Here is a 25,171-nt window from a genome sequence, read left to right as displayed (position 1 = left end):
GGATTCAGCTTCTTAGATGTCCATCACAGTGTCTGAACTGCTTAACTGCTTACCCCCAGGTAAAAGCTATCAGAAAAAGTCAAGCTCCGTTTCATCCACTTGAATGGTTTTACACTGACTTGATATGTTTGAAGCTATAGTATATGAAGTTATATTCAAATATTTTAATGAAAAAGACACTATGGTAACTACTATTAAACCGGGTTATTTGGTGGTGAAGCACTAGGTTGCTTAAACTGTCATGCTTTGACCTGTACTGTTATGATGTTATGTCCTCTTTATCTCAATCCCTTCCTTATTCATTAAAAAAAATTTAGTTATTTTTTATGATTTTTTTAATTAAGGGGAAAAATCAAAAAAATTAGCAGGATATATTATAGTAACTTATTTGATTTCCTATTTAACTTGATTTGAAGTCCTGCAATACTCCCACTATTTTGTTTTGACTGATTAGACTCTGTTCCGTTCTGTATGATAGTATCAATTTTGAAGGTATAGGCAACTACTTTGAAGGCAACAAGATTCACTAAGATGCCCATTCTGGTTTGACTATTGTCTTCTTTGGAAGTCCTGTAGTGTTTACAAGGTTTAGGTTTTATTGGTCTTGTTCTCTACTGTTTTGTTCAACTTTATAATACCTAATGAGGTAGACAATTCTTTTTAAGGAAGCAAGAGGCATTATGGTAACCATTGTCGATAACCTTGTACTCTGTTTTACATCATGTGCTATATCTATCTTTGGTTTTGACTGACAGCTTTGTTTTGCCATATTTGACTTTATTCTCTTCCAAAAAAAAAAAGTAATAAGAACTAAGGAGCAATAAAACCCAAAATGTGTAAATTTTGTTGTAAAAAAGAAAGGAAAAAAAGTACTCTAAAGTATACAACTGCAAGTGTGTTTAGGGGTGTTAAATAGATGCCCATATTAATGTTTTTGGTTGGATCATTGAACACAACTGTTTGCAGTCTCACTGTTTGAATGTCCACTTTGTATGCTTTGATACTGTGACTTGAGCAACTGTCTCTGGAATAATTGTAATCTATTAACTGGTGATTTCTTACTGGTTTTTTTTTTTTTTTTTTTTTTTTTTGTAGTTCTGTATTAATCGTACCCTTACATTGCTTTGTTTTGTTTTATTTTTTCTCTTTTTCCTTTTAAATGAAATTTAAAAAAAAAAAAAGTCAAGCTCCGTTAGCTGTGCTCTGATTTGATTTGGGTTGTGTGCATGTGACCTCAGGTGGCCTCCTTAACCCTTGATCCTGACGCCCACCACTCTTACTGCCATGGAGAGCCCCCTACAGCAGGCTTTGGGTCATCACAGCAGGATAGAATGGTGGAGAATCTGCACACAGTTCTTCAGGAGTACGCACTCTCCGCTACCCAGAAAAGCAAGCAGAGCACCCAAAATGCGCCGTCCTCCCTTAGGGCGGAAGCCACCACCATGTAAAAAGCACAATATTTATTGCCATGTTAGCACTTTGTCGTGGTTTATCTCTCCTGACATTCAACTCTGGGATGTTTTTATGGGTAGTAAGTAACAGGCTGAAAGAATTTACCTTGGGATGAAAAGCAAAGCACATTCCCGGAGCCTGGCGTGATATTAAAGCCTCCCCTTTCTTGTCCTTTTCCCCTCCTTTTTTGTTGCTGCCAACAGTAGTTCGTTTTAATCGCATCAGATCTTTGAAGGGGGAAGAAAAGTAACTCATTATTTACCACACATAAAAGAGCAATGCAGTACTATGCGTGCCTCTCCTGCCGAAAATGCTTTGTGGGCTCCCACCTTGTGTGTGGAATTAGGCTAAAATTAGCAAAAAGAAAACTAAATGCTTCAAAGAAAAACATTCAAACCAACTGTCTTTCTTATTGGCCAGCCCAAAATAAATACGTCACACGTGGCTCATGGGGATTTCTAATTCCACAGCAACCAGAGAAAGAGCTGTCTCTTACCATGGGCGTCCAGGCCTTTCCGTATGACCCATTTGGAGACCCTTCCGTCTGCCGAGATGGAAACGAGGAATTCTCTTTTGTCATCCCCTGTTGTCCCTCGGTCTTGCTCTATCCACTGCAGTTGCCATACAGGTCCCACATGTTTTTGGGGTGACTCACTAAAACAGGGGAGAAGGCCCAGCACAGCCTTAGCAGGATGATATTCGTGATAGACACAGCACTTTGGAGAATCATAACATTTATGCAGTGATGCTTTTATCAGTCAACCGGATTTTTAAGTATTTTAAAAAACAACATAGGTTATCCCTCTGCCATAATATTCACTATGGCTTTTTTCCCTAATCTTACAAAAGGAAAATTTTACTGAATTGTAAGTATACTGCTTACAATTAGCTACCTTAACAAGAATACAGAAACAAGTATTTTCTTCTCAAGATCTGCTTTGATTACTCTGTGTGATTCATCCTTCCTTAGCTCAGTCCTGTAAATTGACTTTTATTTACTTTTAGACACACTGAATAAAAGTATCTTCATTTTTATAATTTTTTCATATTTTAAATCAATTAGCCATTTAAATCTTGTTCAAGTAAACAGTTCTTGCTGTGTTTCAGGATCGCCTATTAAATTGATATTCGATTTCTGGATTTTTCTGAAAAATTAAAATTTTTTCTGGAAAATTAAAATGTTTTCTCTTAGTATTGACTCTGTTCCTATCAAATTAATGGGTACTCCATTCCTACTGCTAACTCGTAGTTTTTTAATAGAAACTTTCCAAGGCAATAGTTATAAACTTTTTAAAAGAATAATGAATGATGGGTAAAAATTTATGGACCCTCTTCCTCCCAGAAACAAACACAAATGTCCACTCTTACAAAGCTGTGTGAATAATTTCAAAATTAAGTTTAAAAATTGCTGCATTCACAGTTATTTCCTGTTCTAAGTTTATTCAAACACTGATAAAAATATAATAGCACGGCTTGGTCTCAATATTTCTGGTCTACTACAAAAGTAATCTATATGATTATTTTTCACCTTCCATTTGCTATTTTTCTCAACGGAACCCATTCTTTCACTATGAATTAAACATATATAGCTGTACTGCTGCATGTCTGGAATGGTGAGATACACCTAGAATACAAAGGTGTGACCTGGGTGTCAGCCGGCTGATCTTTAAACTCAGGCATGCCTGTCTATCTGCAAATAGAAGGCATTTGGTGTGACACAGGCTGTGATGAGGGAACATGGAGTAGAAATACCAAGGAAAGAACAGTCCTCAGGAGACAGCAGCAGAGCACGTCCAGCCAAAGGAAGCAGAGAAGAAAAAAGAAGCCAAGCTTGGGCGCATGCCTGTAACCCCAGCACTCTGAGAGGCTGAAGCAGGAAGGCTGCAGGTTTGGGCCCAGCCTGGACAATGTAGTTAATAAGAGCCTGTTCAAACCAACATACAGAAACAGAGACAGAGAAAAGAAAGACACAGAGAGAGAGAGAAGTAAGAGCAAGTGAGCTGGAGAGGTAGCACAGTTTGAAGGCCCTGAGTTCAAAAATTTTTTAAAAAATCAAAGATCATTATGACAGCATCCAGCTGGAGAAACAATACAGCAAAGTCTCAAACGTTTTAAAGTCATGGTCACTCGCTTGGTGAGCACACACATATCCTCTTCACACCGAATAAACTACAGCAAGTCTCCCCAGAAAGCCGTGCATGCCACGCTGGTCAGTTCCTGGTTCTCACCTGCTGTCCAGTACTGGGACGTTCCCACTGCTCTGCACATTATAAATGGCGATGGTGCCGTTGTAATAGCCGACTGCTAGCAAGTTAGGAGTCCCGATGGAGAAATCCACAGCAGTAACACCGTAGGGGCTCGGATAAACACGCTCCGGCCACTGAAGTAAAAACACAGTTCCACTTGCTATTATAGACCAAAGGCAGGCAGGATATTGCAATGGCTGGGGCCAGTCTGGTGGTGCTGGGAATACTGGGAGAGTTGGTCTATGTTCAGCTACTCCTGTCTTGCTAGTAACTCTGAGTATGCATGGAAACCACAGTGAGACACCCTTTTATTCTGGTAAAGCTAAGCCCCGGCTTTAGGCAGTGAGCTGGGGGCCGCTGCAGGACTGTATTTTGTGCTGGCTCAGCAGGGTTCATGTGGCTATCGCTCAGCTCTTTCCTCATGAAAAGAGGGGCTGCACCCACTTTGTCTGTCACAGATGCTTCTGCCCGCCAATATTTACCTATTTCTGAACCATAATACACTGCTCTATTCTACAGACCCACCAAGCCTCATCTAAATCCTTTCCTCTTCCTAATCAGTGGAAAAGAAGACAGGCTAACAACGATGGCTTTCACATTCACCCTTTCACGTGTAAAATGACTCATTTCTGGATTTTATATGCTGTGTCAACCCGGTTCCTGACAGATGAGCTATTTATAAAATCTTACATCACTTTTGTGTAATTTCCTGGCCCTTCTCTAAGTCTCCCACGTCACATTGACTATGGCTGAGTAATAAAAAAAAGATCATAGATATGGACGCATTCTGTTTGCAAAATTCATGACAGTACAGTCATATTAACCTGTGCTATCTGAAGAGTATCAGGTAATAAGGAGCTGCTCCCACATGAGGTATTCAGGAAGTGTCTGGTGGATTTAAAAAGCGTGCTGCAGTAAAAGACACACGGCCAAAGTTCCCCTCAAGCACTGCCCCTTCTGCTATCATGCTTGTCACGGTCTGAAGCAGTCCCCAAGTCCTCTTTCCTGGGTACCTTCAGGAGGGGTGATCAGAAATAAGTGAACACTGCTGCCAAGCACCCCCAAAAGAGCCAGCTCATAGAAACACCACAGTGTGCCTTCACCCACCTTCTGCACCGGATCTGATGCCATGGGCTTCCGGCTCTTCCCCCAAGTCAGTTCAGGACATGGAGGCAGCTAGGACAGCGCAGCTAAAGACACTCACGAAAGAAGACTTACAGAGCTGCTTCGGAAAGTGGTGTGCATATAGGATGAGTGTGTTCAAAAAGAGGTGAACGATTTCAAGGGAGAATAATGATTGGATGTGTCTTTTACAGTGACGTTTTTCAATTTAAACATTTGCCGTATTTTGATCATACCCCATGTTAAGAAACAACCAAGTTTTAAAAATGTCTAATTTTCAAAAGTTTTTACAGAGTCTTTCTTTATAATTAGCTATGATTCAATAGTGGTTCAATTCTGTGCCTTCAGACCTAAATTCATGCACTATAATTATTTATTGAGTGAATTCATAAATAAATTCTTTTTCTCCTATGTCAACAAGAACAAATGTTAATGGCTACAGATTTAAACCAAGACAAATAAAGAAGAAACATTTTAAATTATAAAATCTCCTGGAACTTGTTTAATTATCACATACAACTAAATACTTCATGAGAATTTTGTCAATATTTAACTAAATACAAATGGTTCTTTTTCCCATTCAGCTTACCATGGGATTCTTTATTGACCAGCAACAAGCCAATCCTCTCTTTTGCTCCTTAAATCCAAAGTGTCCATACCCAACAGCTAGAAGGTCCTGAAAACCACAATAATAAATTTAAAATAAAAGAAGATAGCATAAGAATATCAGCACATGTATAATGATAACCATTAGCAAACTATACTTTAAAATACTGGTCAAAGTTTTCTACTGAGAATGAAAAATATCGCTACGCTGTCTGTTCTGGCTTGTAACTAGATGTTCCCTGCAAAGTCTCGTGGGGTCATGGGAGAGCATTTTCAGAGGTGGCTGGGTATACAGTGTGAGACGTTGAAATCGAGGCTGTGTGCTAACTAAATTAGTCCACTGATTGGCTTGCCACCTGCCCTAAGATGGACAGCCTAGATAGAACAGAAAAGAGGAAGAAGGAGGAGCTACTGTTGCTTGCTTGCTTTGCTGCCCTCTGCCCACCATGAATTGCTTCTCCTCTGCGACACCTCTCTTCCATGCCACCTGCCTTGGAGCCAGCTGACTATGGAATAAACCTCTACAAACCCTGACCCAAATAAACCTTTCCTTCTTTAATCTCGGTTGTCCAGTATTTTGTCTCAGCAGTGAGAAAAAGTAACTAAGACATCATCAATTTTCACTCCAATATTTTCCTAAGCAAATAAAAGTAGTTAGCATAATATTCCTCAATTCCAGAAGATTGTGTACCTAGGAAGAACTCATTATAACAAGCTCTCTTACACACTGAAGTCATCTTCCAAGAATGCATTGTATATTTTAATATCTTATAGGTTTTGAGGGTGACTAATTATTTTAATATAAAATGAAAGCCATTGAAATTAAGAACAGGTATTTTGGGCTGAATGTACCCTCCAAAATTCTTCTGTGTGGGCTGGGAGTTTAACTCAGTGACACAAGTGCCTTCCTCACAAGCATGAGGTTGTGAGTTTGATCCTTAGTACCAAAAAAAAAAAAAAAAACAAACAAAAACAACAAAAAAAAAAACTTACATGGAAGCCCTAAGCTCCAAATGACTGAATTTGGAGATGGGGCTTCTGGAGGTCATTAATGTTTAAGGTTCATAGAGCTCATAAGGTGGGGGCTTAACTGGGTCAGAGTGGCAACTTTTTAAGAAGAGAGAGCAGAGCTCCCTCTCCACTCCATGAAGGCACAGTGAGTGAGAAGGGGGAAAAAGAAACTCTCACTGGGAACCTAATTGGCCAACAGCTTGATCCTGAACTTTCCAACCTCCAAAACTGTTAGAAAATAAACTGTAGGTGTTCAAGCTACATCAGCTAAGGTATTTTCTTACAGTTCCTTGAGCCAACAAATATAGCAGACTATGTCAAGAAACATGTATGCGAGCCAGGTATAGTGGCATGCACCTATAATTCCATCACTCCAGAGGCTGAGGCAGAAGGATTGGCATAAGTTTGAGGCCAGCCTGGGCCACATCATGAGTTGAAGCCCAGCCTGAACTACAGAGGGTGAGACCCTGTCTAAAAAAAAAAAAAAAACCCAACCCAACAAACAACCCCAAAAATGCATTTTGTGAATACAGATAGACAAAAGTTTAATGATTGGTCAAAGTCAGGGTGAATTTTGTAACCAGAATGCATTTATCTCAGACGTATTTTCTGGTCACCCTGCACTCTCACAGCACCATCATCTGTCCACGATCCCTCTCTGCTTTTGACAGGTGTCACCTCTCTACCTCTAGATCGGCCGTTGACAAACCCACTGCTCAAAGGCATTCCTCTCACTAGCATGCACTCAAGCAGGCTCTCTCAGTGCCCCCCAGCTTGGTTTATTTTCCTTCCCAAAGCCCTTAGAAATTATTTTATGGGCAGAGCCTGTAATTTAATTACTGCTATATGTCCTGTGTCTTAGCAGTGCCAGCAGAAAGAATGTTCAATATCTGTAGAATGAATTAATAAGAATCATATATGCCATTCACAATTCAGTTCAGTTAGCCTCACACAAATGATTTAATTTAATCCCAGTATCAGTGCATTAATTAAAAAGAGCCAGTGCTGTGTTGCTTCTAAAAATGTTTCATATACCTTTATTACAGATTGCTATTAATGTAATAAATCCCACTTATCTGTAACATTTTTTTTTGTCTTTTTCATTTTTATCGGTACCAGGGATCGAACTCACAACTGCCTGCTTGCAAGGCAGGTGCTTATGCCCTGTAACATGTTCTTAAATATGGTTTCATAAAGACAAATCTAAGGGAAAATCACTTTTATTAAAAATAATAAACAATTAAAATAATGTGTATTTATGTTCAATAAAAGTGATTACAGACTTTGTTTTTCAATGACCATGACAACCATCGTGTTTGTATACAGTACCTAAAACGTGCCAGTGAAATCCTAGGACTGATTCCTAAATATGCATACTATGATATGATTTTTAAGAGACAAATTAGTTTGGACCTCTTTAAAAACACACCACATGTTTATTTCAAGGATATAGCCATCTCCCAAAAGATTATTGGAATTCAAATTGGGAATTGTCTGCAGAACCAGTTTACAAACTCTGGGGAAAGTCTGTGTTTTTAATCTGTAATTATCTCCTTTTTCCAAGAAAATCTATGATCTGACTGCCCGCCTGACGACTCACTCAGGCACACTGAGGTGACCTCCCATAATTCAGGGGGAAAGGGAAGAGCCTTGGCACCAGAGCATTGCTAGCCCTGGCCACCTCACTCATGAGTCGTGTGACACTAGAGAAGTTATTTATCCCTTTTGTACTTCCCTTGATTTATCAACAGAATGGGGACAACAGCACATATAACTCATGAAGCTTTTGTGCTGGTATCAAAACAGATAAGGTGCTCAGAGCAGTGCTTGGAATGTACCAAATGCTACCTACACATCTGCTGCTATTGGCATAACATACGGTAAAGAAGCTCAAAATTATTTTTGCATGTTTACTGGGTCCTTGGAGTAAGCACACACTTCCAAGTCGGATGACTTTGAAGAAAAACCACATTTGGGTGCATGAGTTTTGATAGAATCCATCACTCATGTGGAGATCCTGCCACTTCTCAGGATAGCCCGGGCGTGAACTCAGAAAGTGCCACTGCCAAATACAGCTTCTAAGAGAGAAATGGCACTGTTTTCACGTAGAAAGAGAAAACCCTATTTTGGAACTATTTGCACTTTCCCTTTGTGAAACAGGAGCTTGTTGTAGAGACACCCTAAAACTAGGGGCTGTGGTCAGTTTCAATCTCTGCCCTGTATCTGACAGAAAAACAAGCTTTATTATTAAAATTTGATAACTGCCAATAAATGGATGAAAATGTTTGATAACTTACGGGATTCAGTTTGTTCCAGGCAAGGCTGCTCACATTAAGACCTTTGGTTAAGTCGCAGGTGAAAGACCAGAGCCTTTCCAAATTGGCTGGTATTGTTTGTTCTTCACTAATTTCTATTTCTTCTTCCTCCTCCTTAACTTCTTCCACTTCTTCAACTTTTACACATTCTGAAAATTCTTTAGGCTCTTCCGGCTCCGGTTCTAGAATTAAATCAAATAGAAATATCATCGCTGTCTGCACTACAAGGGCTGCAAATAGCACCTCTCCTCACCACGGACACTTCGGACCACCTTGACCTGTGGGCCAGCAGCTGAAGGACAGGGCACCTTGGACATCTCCACCTGATTCGGTACCTCCTGTTATTCCGGGTGCTACTTGAAGCTAGCAGCTTCTGGGTCACTCAGTATATGAGCCACGGTGGTACACACACAGGAGGACCATGTTACCTACCAGATGCTGGGCCTCTTTTATAGTAAGAAAGGGATCAGGAGCACAGGGCCTGAGAAATTTCGCAGGGGTAGAAGTCAGCTGGGATTGGGGCATATGTGTTTCCCATCCTCCAGTGTATAAATACCTCACCAACTACCTCTCGTTTCCCTGGCCAAATCTATATAATATCACCAGTGAGTTGGGCCAGGGAGATATCTTACTGAAATGAAAGGTCCCTGCAGACTGAATTAGAACATAGGGCTGAAGAATGGATGGATCCCTGAGGAGTGACAGCGAAAGTCCGTTGCCAATCTGGGAAGCTGAAAACAAATGATTTCTGGAGGCTTTTTGCCAACAGACATTAAAAAATTTTAAAAAGCAGTCACTTTATCAATAGCTAGGTAGCAGTGAGCTGAGCTGATTTGCTCAGACTCGTGAGGCCCCATTGGCAGCAGCAGCTGCAGCTGGAGACACCAGCTGGGTAAGTTTGTGACAGCCCGCTGCCATTCTCCTGGAGAGACGCATCTGTCTTCTGTACCAGCCAAACACATGCGTGGACTGGGAGATATGGTGAGCATCGAATGCCTCCTGTACTCCAAGTCCCCAGGAGTGGCCCTCTGAACCTCCCGGGAGTGGTGAGACATTACTTTTGCTGTTCTCATTCTCAGACAAGGTTCAGTCAACAGGAAGATTCGCTCTTGGCCTCGTACATTCTACAGTATGTGAGAAATGTCCAATGATGTGTGTTCTCCACAGGAGCATCATGCAAAGCGGTTTCACTGCCCCCAGGACCTTTCGTGCTTTGCCTGTCCCTCCTTGTGCTTGGGGCTTTATCCCTGGCAGCCACTGATCTTTCACTTGCTCCATAGTTTTGCTCTTTCCTGCACATGCCGCAGTTGGAATCATACTTGTGCACTAAATAACAGGCAGTGCCATGTGCTGCACACCCACTGGTAGCTGGATACTTCAGCGCTGAATGGTGCTCTGTTTCCCTGGAGCATCACGGTATAGGTCTGCTCTTACCTCCTGAAGGATATCTTGGTTCCTTCCGAGCTTTGGGTCAGTACAAATAAAGCTCCTACAAGCATGCATGTGCACAGGTCCTCTGTAGACAGAAGCTTCCAGATCAGCTGGATAAATGCCCAGCAATTGCTCGACAGTGTGCAAAGAGAATGTCCGGTTTTATAAGAACTGTCTGTGCCCAAAGTGAGCAGCACAGCACGGTATGTTCCGCCAGCGGTGAAACGGGGCTCCTGCACATCTGACCAGCACACAGCAGTGTCAGCATTTCAGACGTGGGCACTCTGGCAAGAGTGGTGGTGTCTCGTTGTTACTTGACCTGAGACGCCTAACACACACTCAGTTGTCATCTGTGCCTCTTCTTCCCGGAGATGGCACTTCACACCTTTTACTCCATTTTAAATCTCAGTTCACTCCATTTTAAATCTCAATTCTTACTGCCATGGTTTCAGAGATTTTTGCATATTTTGCATAATGGGTCACTCCTGAGCTCCATCTTTTGGAAATACCTTCTCTGGGGACTGGTCTTTTTATTCTCTTGGCAGAGTCTTTTGAAAAGCAAAAGCTTTTCACTGTAATGAAGTGCAGCCTATCAATACCCCTTTGAGGGGATTGTGCTTTCAGTGCTTATTTTAAAAGTCACTCCAAGCAGCCTTGGCTCAAGAAAGTGGCAGGCGACCCAGGGAAAGAATCAGGCAGCCAGCATCTCCCAAGATCCGTGCCATGTTGGAACTTAGGGCACTGGGAAACCAAGCAACCCGTTCACCTCCCTGGTAAGCAGCCATGAGCCTACTGGTGCATGGGCTGAGAATCAAACACCACCCTACCCGCCATTAGCAAATCAGAGCCAGAGGCCTGAGCATCTTTTGGAAGGATGGCCGTATGCAATATAGCAAATAGGGGGATTTCCTTCTACCATCTCTTTGAAGGCAAATACTGTTATCACTGTTTGGCTTTGTTTTGATTAATTGTATTGCTCTATTCAATACTCTGTTTTGATAGGTTTTATGATGTTTTATATTTGGTTTGATTTTGCTATACCTGATTGAAAGGACAACTATTGTGAAGATAATGAGATATACTATGGTACCTATTACTGTTATCCCAGTAACCTGCTATGAAGTTCAAAATTAAAAATAGGGGCTGAGGATTTAGCTCAGCGGCATAAGCACCTGCCTTGCAAGCAGGTGGTCGTGAGTTCGATCCCTGGTACCAATAATAAATAAATAAATAAATACAAAATCACTCCAATGCCCAAGGTCATGACAGGTTTCTTTCATGATATTTCCTAGGAGTCTGGCATGGATCTTTTCAGACCCACGATCCATTTCAGTTAACATTTGAGAAGGGTGTAAGATCTGTGTCTGGATTCTTTTCTCACACGGATGTCCATTTATTTTCAGTGGCTGTCTTCTCAGCTGTGTTATATGCCCTCTTTTGTCAAAGGTCGGACGGCTCTGTTTATGTAGGCTTATGTCTGGGCTGTCTGCTCTGTTCCACTTAGCTGTTAGTTCCCAGTGTCTTACCACCTGACTACAGCAGCTTTACAGGAGGTCTCAAAGTCAGGCAGTCTCGGTTCTCTAACTCTGCTCTTTTTCTTCAATGCAAAGTTACAGAGGTATTACAGAGTTTCAGAAGCCCCTGTCTGTGCTTTTCAGCACCTCGGTGGCCTCTCCATCTGTTTCTAGTGACTGACTTTTCCTGTAGTTCTCGTCACATTTCCTGCTTCTTCACATCCCTGGTGAACTTTTCTGGACATGTTAGTGTTCGATGCACAGATCAGGCTTTCTCCCTTTAATAACGTGTCAGCATGTGCTTTGGCAAGTAGCTCAACTAACCTTGAATAGAATGCTATTTCATGGCCTTTCCTAGCGGGTCCCGGGCATGTCTACACTACCCTTTACTCAGGCTAGTTCGGCCCTACTAGACAGGTACAGGTTTCCCCAGTGTCTGCTTTCTGTCTCTTGGTGCAGCAAGGTCTCTCAACCTAAACTCAAACATCTCCCAACTGGCTGTGGGCCCTCAGTGTGTGCCTTATGCAGCACCCCAGGGTGGCTGTTGTTTGCTTGGCTTTTGGTGTTTTATCCTAACATGCACAGCATAGGGCAGCCAAAGACTCAGTGGAAGGTTTACCGAGGCTTTCTTTCTCTACAAAATTCCCTGCTAATTGTCTGTACACCAACTCCAGCCACCTCAACACCCCCAGCTATAATCTATGTCTCATCACCACCCTCTGCCAGGGCCCTGTGGGAAAAACTGGGCTGGTTTACGGATGGCCCTGCACCGCCCGCAGGTCCCCTCTGACAGTGGACAGTCCAGCACCCCAGCCCCTTTCTGGGACATCTGCAAAGGGCATCAGTGAAGGGAAATCCTCCTGCTGAGGAGAATTTAGAGTGCAGCTGGCTGTGTGTGCTTTACTTGAAATGAGAAACAATGTGATTATAAGCTGATTCCCTGATTGAAGCAAAGACTTGGCTGAGTGGTCAGGGGCTTATGAAAAACATGATTGGAAAGTTGGGGGTGAAGAAATGGGCAAAGACATATGCAGATGCACGTGGACATACAGGGACCTGTGCTGACGCCTGTCGATATGGATGCAAGTCTTCCAATAAGTGATACCCAGGGTGGGGATTACATTTGGAAATACATAATAATACCATTTAAACTTTTTAAATGATTTGAGGGTATCTAAAATGATCATTTTTTAAAAATACCTTTCAAAATAGGAAGCTGACGATAAGCTGCAAGCTTTGGCTGGAATATGTTTTCCATCAGCACCCGCTCCATGAAAAACAAGTCCTGGAGAAACTTGTCCGATTTGAATATCGCTTCTGCGTGGTCTTCTTCATCTTCATGGACCTTACTCAGAATTACATTTTCTAAATCCATTAGGGAACTTGTTTCACTAGCTGTCAAATACAAACACGGTGCAATTATAAGCTATCCGGTCATATTACAAAGTTCACAGTCTTGTTTTCAGTGCTTGGGATTCAACCCAGGGTTTCCACACAGAGCTACATCCCCAGCCCTTTTTTAGTTCTTGATTTTCAGTCTCACTGAACCTGCACATTGCCCAAGTTAGGTATCAACATGCCATTCTCCCATCTCAGCCTCCCCAAGTATTGGAATAGCAGGTGTGCGCCACCATGCGAGCTGGCGCGCACATTCAAAAAGAGTTAAAAACAAGGCTTAATTATTTCCATTTGTTTGCTTCTAGTTTCTAACAGCTTCAACAGACACTTACTGCAATCTTTCATGTACAAAGCAAATATAGGACAAACATTTTTGGAATTCTTAATTATCCAAAAATACAGTTTTAAGCTGGGTGTGGTGGTGCACGCCTGTAATCCCAGCACGAAGGAGGCTGAGGCAGAGGATCATTACAAGTTTGAGAACAGCCCGGGCTACAAAGTGAAGGCCAGGCCATGCTGAACTGAATAGTGAGACCCTGTCTCAGAAAAGACCATTTATCTATATTTGTATATTATATACTGTTTTTCAAAAGATGAGCAGTTGTAACATCATGGAATGATACATCTGCGTTAGTCAGTTTCTAGTGCTGTATCAGAGCATCAGAGACTGGGTAATTTACAGTTCTGAAGTCTGAGAAGTCCGGGGTCAGGGTGCAGCAGAGGAGGGTCTCGAGCCGTGTCCTAATATGGCAATAATACCATGTGGCTGGGACAGGGAGCTCACAAGCTCGGTGCCTCTTGTGATTCTTATAAAACCACAGGTGCCATCCTGGGGCCCAACTCCTGCCACCTCATCTAAGTCTCCTAACCCCCACCCCAAACACTATCAACCTGTGAATTTCAGGATTCAATGTCCAACAGAAGGCCTTTGAGGGGCACATACAAAGCCCAGGGCTACCTTCCCACTTCTGGAGTCACACTGAGACCACCGTGCTGCTACAGCTCCCTGAAGTTCCCACGGACGCCTCCCAGGAATGCGACAGCATCCTATTAGCTTTCTATTGCAGCTGTTAGAAGTTACCACAGCTCTGGGGGCTGGGAATTTAACTCAGAGGCATAAGTGCCTGACTGGCAAGTGTGAGGTCGTGAGTTTGATCCCCAGTACCACCAAAAAAGAAAAAAAAAAGAAGTTACCATGGCTCCAAACAAGGCGAACATATTTATTTTTAACAAGGCACGTTTATAACCTTACAATTTACAGCTTAGCAGTAGGATACAATGTCACCGAGCTAAAAAATACCAAGGAGTTCCCAGGACTTTGCTCCACAGCGGAGGCCTGGAGAACCCTTCATGTCCTCGACTTCTCAGGCTCCTTGGAAGCATCCCACAACTTCTATTTCCAAAGGCAGATGCACAACAAAGGAAACCACTTATTGTGGGGAGAAAACCTATGGAGTGGAAAAAAATGTCTAGACTATATAAAGAACTAAAGGAAAATTAGAGCCCCCCCCCAATTTAAAGACCCATTTTAAAAATGAGCACTGAAATGAATATGGACTTCTCAGATGAAGAAACACAAACAGCCAATAAATACTTGAAAAAATGTTCGACATTGCTTCCCATTTGACAAATGCAAATTAACAGTGAGATTCCACCTCACTCCAGAAGGTACGGCTACCACCAACCAATAGCAAGTGCTGGCAGGGCTGCAGGGAGAGAGGAACCCTTCTCCATGGTTGGTGAGGGCCTAAACTGTGCAAGCACTGTGGAAATCAGTATGGAGATTCCTCAAAAAACTAAAAGTAGAAATTTCACTTGACCCAACTATTCACCTTCTAGGTATCTTCCCAAAGGGGTTAAAAGACATCAAATCCCAGTGGGATCTGCGTATCCATGTTTATAGCAGAGCAATTCATAATAGCTAAATCTTGCAAACAGCCTGCATGTCCATTAATAGATAAATGGATTTTAAAATGTGCTATTTATACGCAGTGGAGCACTACTGTGCCATAAAGAGGATAAACCTGTAGGAAAATGAATGCACCTTGAAACCATAATGCTAAGTGAAATAACCCAGACACACAAGCTGAAACATCACATGGGTTTCTCTTACATGAAAAACCTCAATGTATATAAAGTATGAAACAAAACCCAGATGGTAAGAGAGAAAAAATAAAAAGTTTTATAATCCAGTGCAAACAATGTATCTAAAGGTGCAATTGTCTTACATGTGTTACATATACTTTGGCCTATTAGTCTGGTTTTCAATCTGTATATGTAATTATTAACTTTTTACAGTGATACAAGGTAAATAAATGAAACTGATGATGGAAAAATAAGAGGAAGATTGTAGCCAGGGGGAAAAAACAATGGAACTGACTATATTATTTCTCTGTACCAATCCCTACTGTAAGTGTAATCATTATGCACTGAAAACATGAACTAAAAAAGTCCAAAAAATAACAACAACAAAAACTAAGACAGTGACATTGCACTTCTCAGACCTTACTGAGCTGTCACCACGCCTGTCTCCCAGATGACAGCTGGGAGAGGTCACCTCCTTCCTGGTGCCTTTGTGCTGAGCTGGGATACACTCATATAGTCCAGGATACATTCCCCAGCTGAAGCTCCCATCAGCTCCCAGGATGCGTGAAAATGTTGGGGAGGCCACCCTGCCCACTCACAAATCTTACTTTAAAAACGCAATGCTCACTGCTTTCATGACAATAGGACAGAGATAGTTTCCCTGCACCCCTGAGAAATCCAATAGAAAATGTGGAAATTATCTAGAAAACAGAGGAAGTCCTCTAGTGAAAGGAAAAGTAGTTAGGGTCCTTGGGAGCCAGAGTGACACAGGGCTGAGTTTCCCACATATCTCTTGTTATCTCACGGATTCCAGACACAGAGCCGAAGAGGCCGTCACCATGCAGACACTCAGGCACAGGCAAAGCAGCTGCCTGGGACTGCCCAGCGTCTGCAGCCAAAGACCAGAGCAAAGGAGCCCGCACTCTGCACCAGTCCAATGCCTCAGGGATGACAAACCCCAGACTGCAGCCTCTTCCACACCTCCAAGGTCAGCTGGGCCCAGGCAGCCTGCTCCCCACACACCCTGGCCACAGGAGACATGCCAACCTCCACTGTATGCGGGGTTACAAAAAGGCTCAGTGGACCACCTGGACACTCATCTCTATCGAACACTGTGAGTGTGAGAGAGAGTGGTGTGGGCTCTGGGATTCCACAGAAAATCGGATTCATGCGGAATCGGGGTCAGGATCACCACCACCCAGTGGGGCAAATGGGCCTCCACTCTGAGGTGTCAGTGCAGGCTGTACCTGGCTGAGTAATGATCACGCCCCTATACCCAGACACAGGTAGTTATCAGAGGAAGCCAGAATTCGTGCTGCACTTGGCTGGAGCAAAGCTGCCCCTCTGGCAGTACTTCTACTTGAACTGGGCTGTAAGAGGTGACCCCAAGGTTTTCCTGCCAGAGCTGTGTTGAGCAAAGCCTGCTAAAACAGAAAGCTGTGAAAGATCATATGGCTAAGATTGTTATTATTAGGTTAGCTAACCTATAGGAGGAAAGAGAGAAGGCCACCATTCACGTGTGTGAGAGACTCCGAGAGCAAGTGAAGAAGCCACAGAGGAGCAGCTCTGAAAACGCGCGGCAGATGTCCAAGCAGAAGAATGCTCTCGGCTGGGAGACTGAGACTGCGTCCGAGAGAACTCGTGCTACTTCTGGGTAAAAGCTGTGCTTTCCATGTTCTGTAAGAAAGTTTTGCCACGGCCAAAAAAGAACTTCAAACATTACATGAACATGTCCTTCCAGAGCACGGCAGCCACTGAAATCTTACTTTTGTCTGTGAGGGCAGCTGGCAGCTTTTGCTCGAGGCGCTCTTTGGGAAGGACATTCGCCTTACTGCTGGACTCAACTGCGTATCGCTTCCCGGCTGAGGAGGAGAGCTTCAGGGCGTCGAAGGAATCATACAGATCCCAGGTAGTGGCCATGACCCCTGAACAAGCAAAGGTGAGAATTATCCTCAGTCGAATCCTAATACGTTAGGTTTATACAAAACTGGCCCTATAAAAGCTTAAACATTACTTGTTTGCCACTGTGGGGCTGCGTTAGTGACATGGAGCTTGACAACAATACAACTCTTATGTCCACAGCTATGGTCAGCATATAATGGCCTACAGGTCCAGTCACGTTTAATTATGTGATTCCATTTTTAGACAGTGAAATTCCCTATTTGTGTGCAGGCCTGTGTTTTTTTTGGGAAAATGATGAGCTCTCTTTAAGAAACTTGTATAGCAGTGTAAGTCTTGCCCCACTTTTTAAATTTTTAAGTTAGCTAAATTGATTCAATAAAACTTGACAATGTTATCTGTCCTCAAAACATTTTAGAGTTTGCAGTCTCTCTCACTGGTTTACATCACCCTCACAGCAAGTCTTTCTTTCATCAGTGATCACAGAGCAGTGAGTCCTATATGTTATGTTTTCCAGATTTTCAGGTAAAGGGTGGTATTTTAACCATGAATTATTTCCCTTTAACCAGACAACAGAATCTGGACCTCATAGGTGCAGCTACTCGATAGCTACAATTATGGTATTTGTAGCATAAGATTAGGGCCCTGGTATCTAATGCTGCCCGTGGTGGTTTGGGCTCAGTTTCTTAGGGTAGTTGGGAGGAATCTTAGGTGCAGCTCTTTACTGCTTGGGAGAAGAGTTCCGGGTCTGTCTTTCAAATAGTCCCCAAGACAGAATGAAAGAGATAAACCCAATTCCTAGCACAATATGTGGTCTGCTCCTAGAATGAACAGGCAGAGCCTCCCATCAGGAAGCTGGCTGACAGTCTTCAGGGATGAGGACAGGGAAAACAGCAAGCGGTTCTGTCTCTTTCCTCCTGCTCCAGCTCTGCCTTGGCTGCTGTAGACCTTGGACTACTTTGCACAGTCCTGACAAGGTTCATTCGACAATGTTTGCTTAGGCTTTTTGGATACTTCTGTGGAAGGACATACTGCTGGAACTACCTGCTCTGTTATTTTTGCTAGTACAATTGAGAACTACGGTTAGGATTAAAGGTGTATTAACTCAGTCAGTCCTGGTAGCCTAGACAGAGTATAAAAGGAGCAGAGAGACACTGTTAAGGGCCTCACTGCTTCTGCTGTCTTCTGCCTACCAGGAACTGTTCTCCTCTGCAATGCCAGCCTGCCTTGGAGCCACCTGATTATGGACTGAAACCTCCACAAAATGTAAGTTAAATAAATCTTTCCTCCCTTAACTTGTGGCTGGTTGGGTATTTTGTCTCAGAAATGAGAAAAGTAACTAAGCCAATGTTCTTAAGTATCTACTACAGCCTAGAACATTCTCTAAAAGCCCATGTCTTAAAGACTTGAGCCTCTGGTGGTGGCACCATTGGAAAGTGGTGGAACTTCTGAAAGTGGAGCCTAGTGGGGGAAGCAAGGTCAGTGTAGGGGACCCTGGAAAGGACGTTGAGCTCCTCTCTTTGCTTCCCAGCTGCCGTGGGTGAACAGAACTTCTGCACCACATGATCCAGGCATGATATGTGTTGCCACCACAAGCCAAAGTGATAGAGGCAAGCAACCATGGACTGACACCTCTACAACCATCAGCCAAACTAAATATTTCCTCCATATCCATTGATTACTTTCAGTATTTTTGTCATAATGGCAGAAAGCTAATTACTACAGTATATAAATAGATGTCAATACTGACTTCAAACAATGATAATTTGATCTATCTGTGTCTTACTGCCATGGTTGGAGTGGCAGAAACAATGTTGAATAATTATCATAGGTGGTACCACTTTCTAATTCCAACATTTAATGGGGATATCTTTAATAGTTCAACTTAAGCAAAAAGTTTCCTTTTTATTTCAGATATATTATCAAGAAAGATCACACTATGCCTTTACAGGCAATTTTATCAAGAGCAAGTGTTGAATTGTATTGACTGATTATTGTGTTGCTGTCATTAAGAAACACTGGTTTTTCTGCCCTGAGTCCTCCTTGTACTAAGGTTTCCAGACCCAAACTGGAACACACACCATTGGTTCCCTGGCTCTCAGAACCTCAAACTACCTAACATCTTTCCTGGATCTCTAGATTACAGCGGGCAGCTGTGGCCCTGGTCCACTTCCATGGCCATGTCAGCCAATAGCATGTCATACAAGTATTCATTTTTCCACACTCATCTAAGTTCATACCAATTAAGACACTAACGAGGAATGAAATACAGATCATCAATGTTCACCTGTACCACCAGGGATGTGTAGATGGACTTTCGTAGTTTAGATGTGCACCAACAATGAACTCCTTAATCTGAAACTACAGACTCAGACAAACCTACAAGGCATAATGTGAGAATCACAGCCTCCTCTCCTACCCCTTTACAATGTCTGTGCAGGGAAGTCAATTAGTATTTTAGTTCTCGGTGTCAGCCTGCTACCAGGAAAGGTAAAGAAGGGCAATAACCATGCATGCCCGCATTTCTACTCCCCAGTCACCCATCAGGTAAGCCTCATCTCTGTTACCAAGCAGGAAGAGAGAATAAAGAGATGAGCACGGGGCGTCCCAATTCCTATCCTCCACGTAACAGGAGATACTAGGAAAGGAAAGAGATGCCCCCACCAGCAAGACAGTCTTATACTTTTTATGAAAACAATGGTTATTTTTTTTTTGCTAGAAACTGATCTACTTTAATGGTTTTTAAAGCTTTGCTTACAGTTTTGTTGAGAAATAAGGACAAGAGTAAAGACACAACCTTTTTCCTGTTACTCCCTTGGTCACAGATGGTAGATTTTTGCCTGTTAAGTTTTCTTAAGGGTACAGTGTTGTAAGATGAAGAGTGCGTAGTTTACAGCACAGGACTCAAAGCATGACAGTCACCTACCTTCTCTGTGCCCCTTTCCTTATCTGTACGATGGGGTAACATATCACTCATCTGTAAATCAGTTCATCTATGTGAAGGACCTGGCACAGTGTCTGACTCATTTGCAGTGTTACTTGTGACACGTATGCTTTGTGACGTAACCGGTTCCATAAATTTTTCACGAACCAAGCATAGAGAGATTTATGATACAGTAACCATAATAACCAAGATGCAGAGGACTGAAACCTACACTTTCATTACTTGTTAACTTAAATGTCCAATTCTCAAAGTTACAGATCACAGGACGCAACCGCTATTGTGATTCAGCCAAGTTATTTCTATTTCTGCTCTAGACATTTCAACATGTATTTGTTGACTGGCAGACTCAACAGGACATACGGTGAAGCATGAAAGTTCAGGGAGGAAGCCGGGGATTCAGCTCAGCGGCATAAGCGCCTGCCTTGCAAGTGCACAGTGGTGAGTCCCATCAGGGAGGGAAGGAGACACATTACCTTGGTCTTCCATTATAATCCTGTCACACTGCACGTCTTTATTTTTTGGCGCCCCATTAAAAGTCTGCATCATCCGTTCAACATACAAGTCATTGCCTAATCTGTTTCTACACAGGGTCTCATATTTGTTATTTCTCTGGCTATAAAAAAATGGAGAATCAACTCATTAATAAAAATTGAGTCTACACATACTATGTTTTTATATTACCATTTTTTAAAAAAAAAGTTATATCATTAATATGGTTGTACCAAAATGTGAAATGAGATATCAAAAAAATCCTTAGGAAAAGATTGCATTAAATAGTCTTTGAAGGAATTATCTGTTTTATTTTTTAAATCAAGTTTACTCGTACAATTTAGATATGTACAATGATTTATTTGTCATAGGGAATTTGTACCTGTACATGATATACCTTAGTTTTTTCCCATTCCCCTCCCCTCTCTCAACCCTCATTTACAAAGCTTTGTTTCCATTTTACCCTTTTTTTCTCATTTTTCTCTTTTCCCTCCCATCTTCCCATTCCTCTTTTTCTCTGAAAAATTACTTCCTATTTCACAGTGTCTGTTATACATTTTGGCTTTTTTTGATATTTTCATTTTCTCACACTAGACAGACAATGTGATATTTACACATACGTGTCTGATTTATTTCATTTAAGAGTATGGTCTCAAGATCTATCCATTTAGCTACACAGAAAACCCAGATTTGTTTGTTAAGCTATTACAAAGCCAAAGCAATTATCATCAGGAATACGTTAAGGACCTCATCCCAGTTCACTTGTTCTATTACAGAAAACTAACCTAAGAAGGTAGAAATTAAATGCCACAACCTAAGAAGCTGTGACAGGGTGTCCTCAGCCAGCTAAGGGCAAGGCAAGTGGTCGCGCCGTGTCTGGCCTGGGGCTGCCTGCCTGCTTGTGCCTCTGGACCAGGTAGGGGTTGGTGCCCTTGTCCTGCTGCAGGATGGGGGGCTGCTTCTAGCTCTAAGACTGGCTTTTAGCCTTCTCTTAGTTGGAGCCTGGGTTCCAGCTCCTACTTCTCAGTTGAGCTCCCTCAGTCTGTTGTCAGACTGCTGGCTCTCTACTGTGACTGCACGGCCCTAGACTCTGGCACTGAAGGGACCCAGTTTGTTCTGCAGCTGGAACTCAAGCTCTAGAGAACTCTCAGACAGAATAGAGCAGTCCCTCTCTCCAGCTGCTACCCAGTGGACTGGGGTGGGGTTGTGCTCTGTTCACTCACCGACCAGGCTTTTCTAGAAAGCAATTGGTCATCCTGTTGGCTGACACTGACAGAAGAACGGACAGGCTCCGTAGAGTTCCAAGATAAATCCTGATGAGACTTAACTGACCCTGCTAGATAGCAAGACATTAATTTGGATGAATGCAAGTCTCACTTTCACTTGGTCTTAAATATCCAACAGAAAAGTATAACCAAGCAATGTGTACAACAATGCCATAATAATAAGCTAGATATAATCACTAAGCCCTTCTGGCAATCTCCAGCTACACCAGTAATGACTGCAGTTATGGGTCATTAACAACAACAACAAAAACTACAATAAAATCCACAAAAGCTCAACAAAACCTTGAATTCTTTAGATAAGATCAGCTAAAACTGGAGAGACTTCTGATAAACTATCAGATTCCATCATACAGAGATCTAAAAGACAGTGGGGCTCACAAAAAGTGTCTACTTGGCTCTGTTCCAAACCCACTTTTCTGTTCTAGTGATCATGCTTTGATTATACATGCTTTAATTTTAAAAAACTTGGCTTATTCTTGCCCAGAGGCTGCCAAACTTCAATCATACAGACAGAACCAACAATAAATATGACAGTTTCCTTCTACTGAAACCCACCAGATCAATCTCATAAAGAGGGTTCACACCTGGTAAGCTGCAAAATCACTTCCATTGGAAGCCCATTAGATTGACTCGCTGGAAGGGTCCCTGACTGCAGTCTCCCCTATACTGACCCTTCTCAGCTTGAAGCAGGTAAGATGGAAACTGTGCAGTCTCCCTAAATGTAGTTGGGGTTAGCCCTTTAGAGGGGAAATATTATAGACAGCTAAGGTAGTTACAGTTATTACAGGCAGTTAGATGGGGTGGGCCTCCACACCAAAGAACAATCATGGCCAAAGACTTACTTAGTAAAAGCCAAGCTTTAAGAAAAAGAACACATCTACCTCTCAAAACTCAATTAAATAAACAAAAGGGAAGAATACACGTAATCCCCACAAACATAATTAGACCTTGCTACTTTAAAAATTGTTTGTAATTTGCTTGCAAAAAATCTGCTCTATCAGAAATTCACTGGCAAAACAGACAAATTGATGAACACACCTAGAGCACAAATTCTACAAAAGGATGTCCAAATAAGAAACTAGGATGGCCTGGTACAGTTAGTAACATGGAGACGAGGGTACGCTTGTGTACTGACAGGTCACAAAGCAGCATCATGAATGCTATCCTGGAATGCAGGGCCATGGAGACAGGGCATCTTTGAAGCCATGAAGTCTGCTGCCACCAGACCCATCTTGGATTCTACACTGGATTGATTATATTAATATGTTTGTATCTTTTATTTCTGTTCTTAGTCTGCTATAGGGGTGCCAATCCTGCCAACACCTGCACCTGTCCAATTTCAAGTCACAATGCTTCAACTGCTGCGATTACAAAAACAGAAAGAGGGAGACGTTGGAGATCAGGTGGCCATTTTCATGAGCACTCACCCCCTGTGTACCCTCCTCCTCCTGCACTCCCCAAATCTGTGAAAACCCAGGAAATGTGATGATCGGAAGAGTCCTCGTGTTTACTGCTGGAAAGTTTTGACCTTTCTGGACTCCCCAAAAACAATACCACCTGTTTCTTTTTATTTAGCTTTTGCTGTAACTCACTTTAGGAGATTGGAGGCCAGGCCAAATCCCCAATAAAGCAGTGACTTTCATCCTTCAGAAGGGATAATGCTGTCAGTTTGTTCCTCTAAAGGTGATATTTTATTTTTACAGCCTTCTCTTTATATTTGGTATTCTGTAGTGCCAGGACAATGCACTGAGGACATTCGCTTGTAGATTTTTTATTTATCCCCCTCCTGTGGAATGGCGTCTCCCAGTAATCTGGGAAAGTCCTTATTCTTTCTCTCCTGGAATAGGCCCTCTTCTCCCTTCTGCTCCTCTGCCCTTTGACACTCTGACTAAATGTCCCCTTGCCAACTTGCTCTTAAACTGTCTCATACTTTATAAAGCATTTACTCTTCAATCACGTTATGTAATCTATCCACCTCTATCTTCTAACTTATTAAATCTCTACTGAAATGTCTACTATAATATTCACACCAAGGTCTGCATTTTAAACAACTGTACAAATGTATTTTAAAGTGCTTTACCCAGACAGGAGTCATCAGCTTGACAGTTTCTTAATGCTGATGACATCTTAATTCTGTTGTATTTGTTTGAACATTTCATGCATGTTTTATAGTCTATATCTGATAATATCATTGTTCAGGGTCTAGCTCTAGAGTTTGTTATTTCTGCTAACTTTTATTCATAATGACTGTGTCTCTATGAGTTTGGTATATTTTAACCAACTGAAATCTTGAGAACTGAACTGGGGTATGCTTCCCTCCAGAGATCTGTTTGCTTCTGAGAGGAGCCAGGAGACCCGACTAACCTCTGGCTATTTGGGAGAATGAGATTTTGACATTTTCCAGGTTGGTATCACACTCTTGGACTCAAGATCTAAAAAAATCCTGGGGGATGCTGGCAGTTGGACCTAGGGCCTCACAAATGCAAAGGCACCCTGCTACGGAACTATGTCTCCAGCCCCCTTTGTCTTCTGCAAGGTTCCAGGAACTTTTACTCACTTCTTAAAACTTGTAAATATAGCTAATCCAGAATCCAGTTGTACTGTACTTTGCGATATGAACAATTTTACAATAATTTTTTCATATAGTACAGAAGAGTGAATTCAGGGGCATTCTGCCACTGAGCTACATCCCCAGCCCTTTTTCAAATTTTGAGGCAGTTTCTAAGTTCCTGGCCTGGCCTTGAATTTGCAATCCTTCTGTCTTACTCTCCCAGGTAGCTGCAGTTAGAGGAGTATGCCAGTATGCCTACCCATTACACAGTATGCTACATTTTAGGCAGGGATAATACCCTAAAACTATTTTGGTGATGGATATTTTAGTAATATGAATCATTCAAATGACATTTGGCATGAAATAATCTGAAATACTATTATTTATAATAACTGTATTAATTTCAGATACAGCAGACTTCAGAGAAAGAAAAGCTCTCAGCAATAGTGACATCTCAAAATGACAACAGAGCCAGTTCTCCAAGAATATGTGCCAGCTTTTAATGTGCTTGTCTTGACTGAATGGATGTCAAAATGCATCAGGCAAGAACTAACAGTCCTTTTACACTTATATTAGAGAGAAATAAAAAATTCGCTCCAACAGAGTAAACTTTTATTTTCTTATGTTTTCCCATAAGTCTTACAAAATAAACATCAGTTCTTTAATAATTAGCCTAATTTAGAATGCATTGAAATAGTATTTATTTTATGTTTTATTGTATGACAGTATCATGGGACGTTCGTATACAGATGTGTTGTTTTCCCCAGAGTAAGCAGGACACCTGTCACCTCAAACTGTTATTCTTTGTAGTGAAAACATTCA

The 25,171-nt window shown here is 42.1% G+C and overlaps 1 protein-coding gene and 1 long non-coding RNA gene across 7 annotated transcripts in view; one reads left to right on the top strand and one right to left on the bottom strand.

The window, feature by feature from the left end:
• The window catches only part of Dnai4 (dynein axonemal intermediate chain 4), a 56,885-nt gene that overhangs the window by 13,384 nt on the left and 18,330 nt on the right, over positions 1-25,171 (bottom strand). For 5 of the 6 annotated variants that reach the window (XM_013143173.3, XM_063258732.1, XM_063258736.1 and 2 more), the window contains 8 exons: positions 20,497-20,636; positions 16,947-17,105; positions 12,898-13,092; positions 8,735-8,934; positions 5,410-5,496; positions 3,681-3,832; positions 1,949-2,106; positions 1,558-1,679 (listed from right to left, as the gene is read on the bottom strand). In XM_013143173.3, the coding sequence (XP_012998627.3) occupies positions 1,558-1,679; positions 1,949-2,106; positions 3,681-3,832; positions 5,410-5,496; positions 8,735-8,934; positions 12,898-13,092; positions 16,947-17,105; positions 20,497-20,636 (1,213 nt within the window). The remainder of the gene's footprint in view (positions 1-1,557; positions 1,680-1,948; positions 2,107-3,680; positions 3,833-5,409; positions 5,497-8,734; positions 8,935-12,897; positions 13,093-16,946; positions 17,106-20,496; positions 20,637-25,171) is intronic. The other variant, XM_063258735.1, reaches the window with a different exon arrangement.
• Positions 17,945-24,995, top strand: LOC134478258 (uncharacterized). Its single transcript, XR_010050752.1, has 6 exons — positions 17,945-18,345; positions 20,338-20,461; positions 23,091-23,201; positions 23,374-23,481; positions 24,121-24,202; positions 24,757-24,995. It is a non-coding gene; the product is annotated as an uncharacterized LOC134478258 (long non-coding RNA).

The sequence above is a fragment of the Cavia porcellus genome, unplaced genomic scaffold (genome assembly GCF_034190915.1).
Source record: "Cavia porcellus strain 051 isolate PalLab524CR breed Dunkin Hartley unplaced genomic scaffold, mCavPor4.1 scaffold_1, whole genome shotgun sequence".
Lineage (NCBI taxonomy): Eukaryota > Metazoa > Chordata > Mammalia > Rodentia > Caviidae > Cavia > Cavia porcellus.
This window is presented reverse-complemented; position numbering and strand designations above follow the sequence as displayed.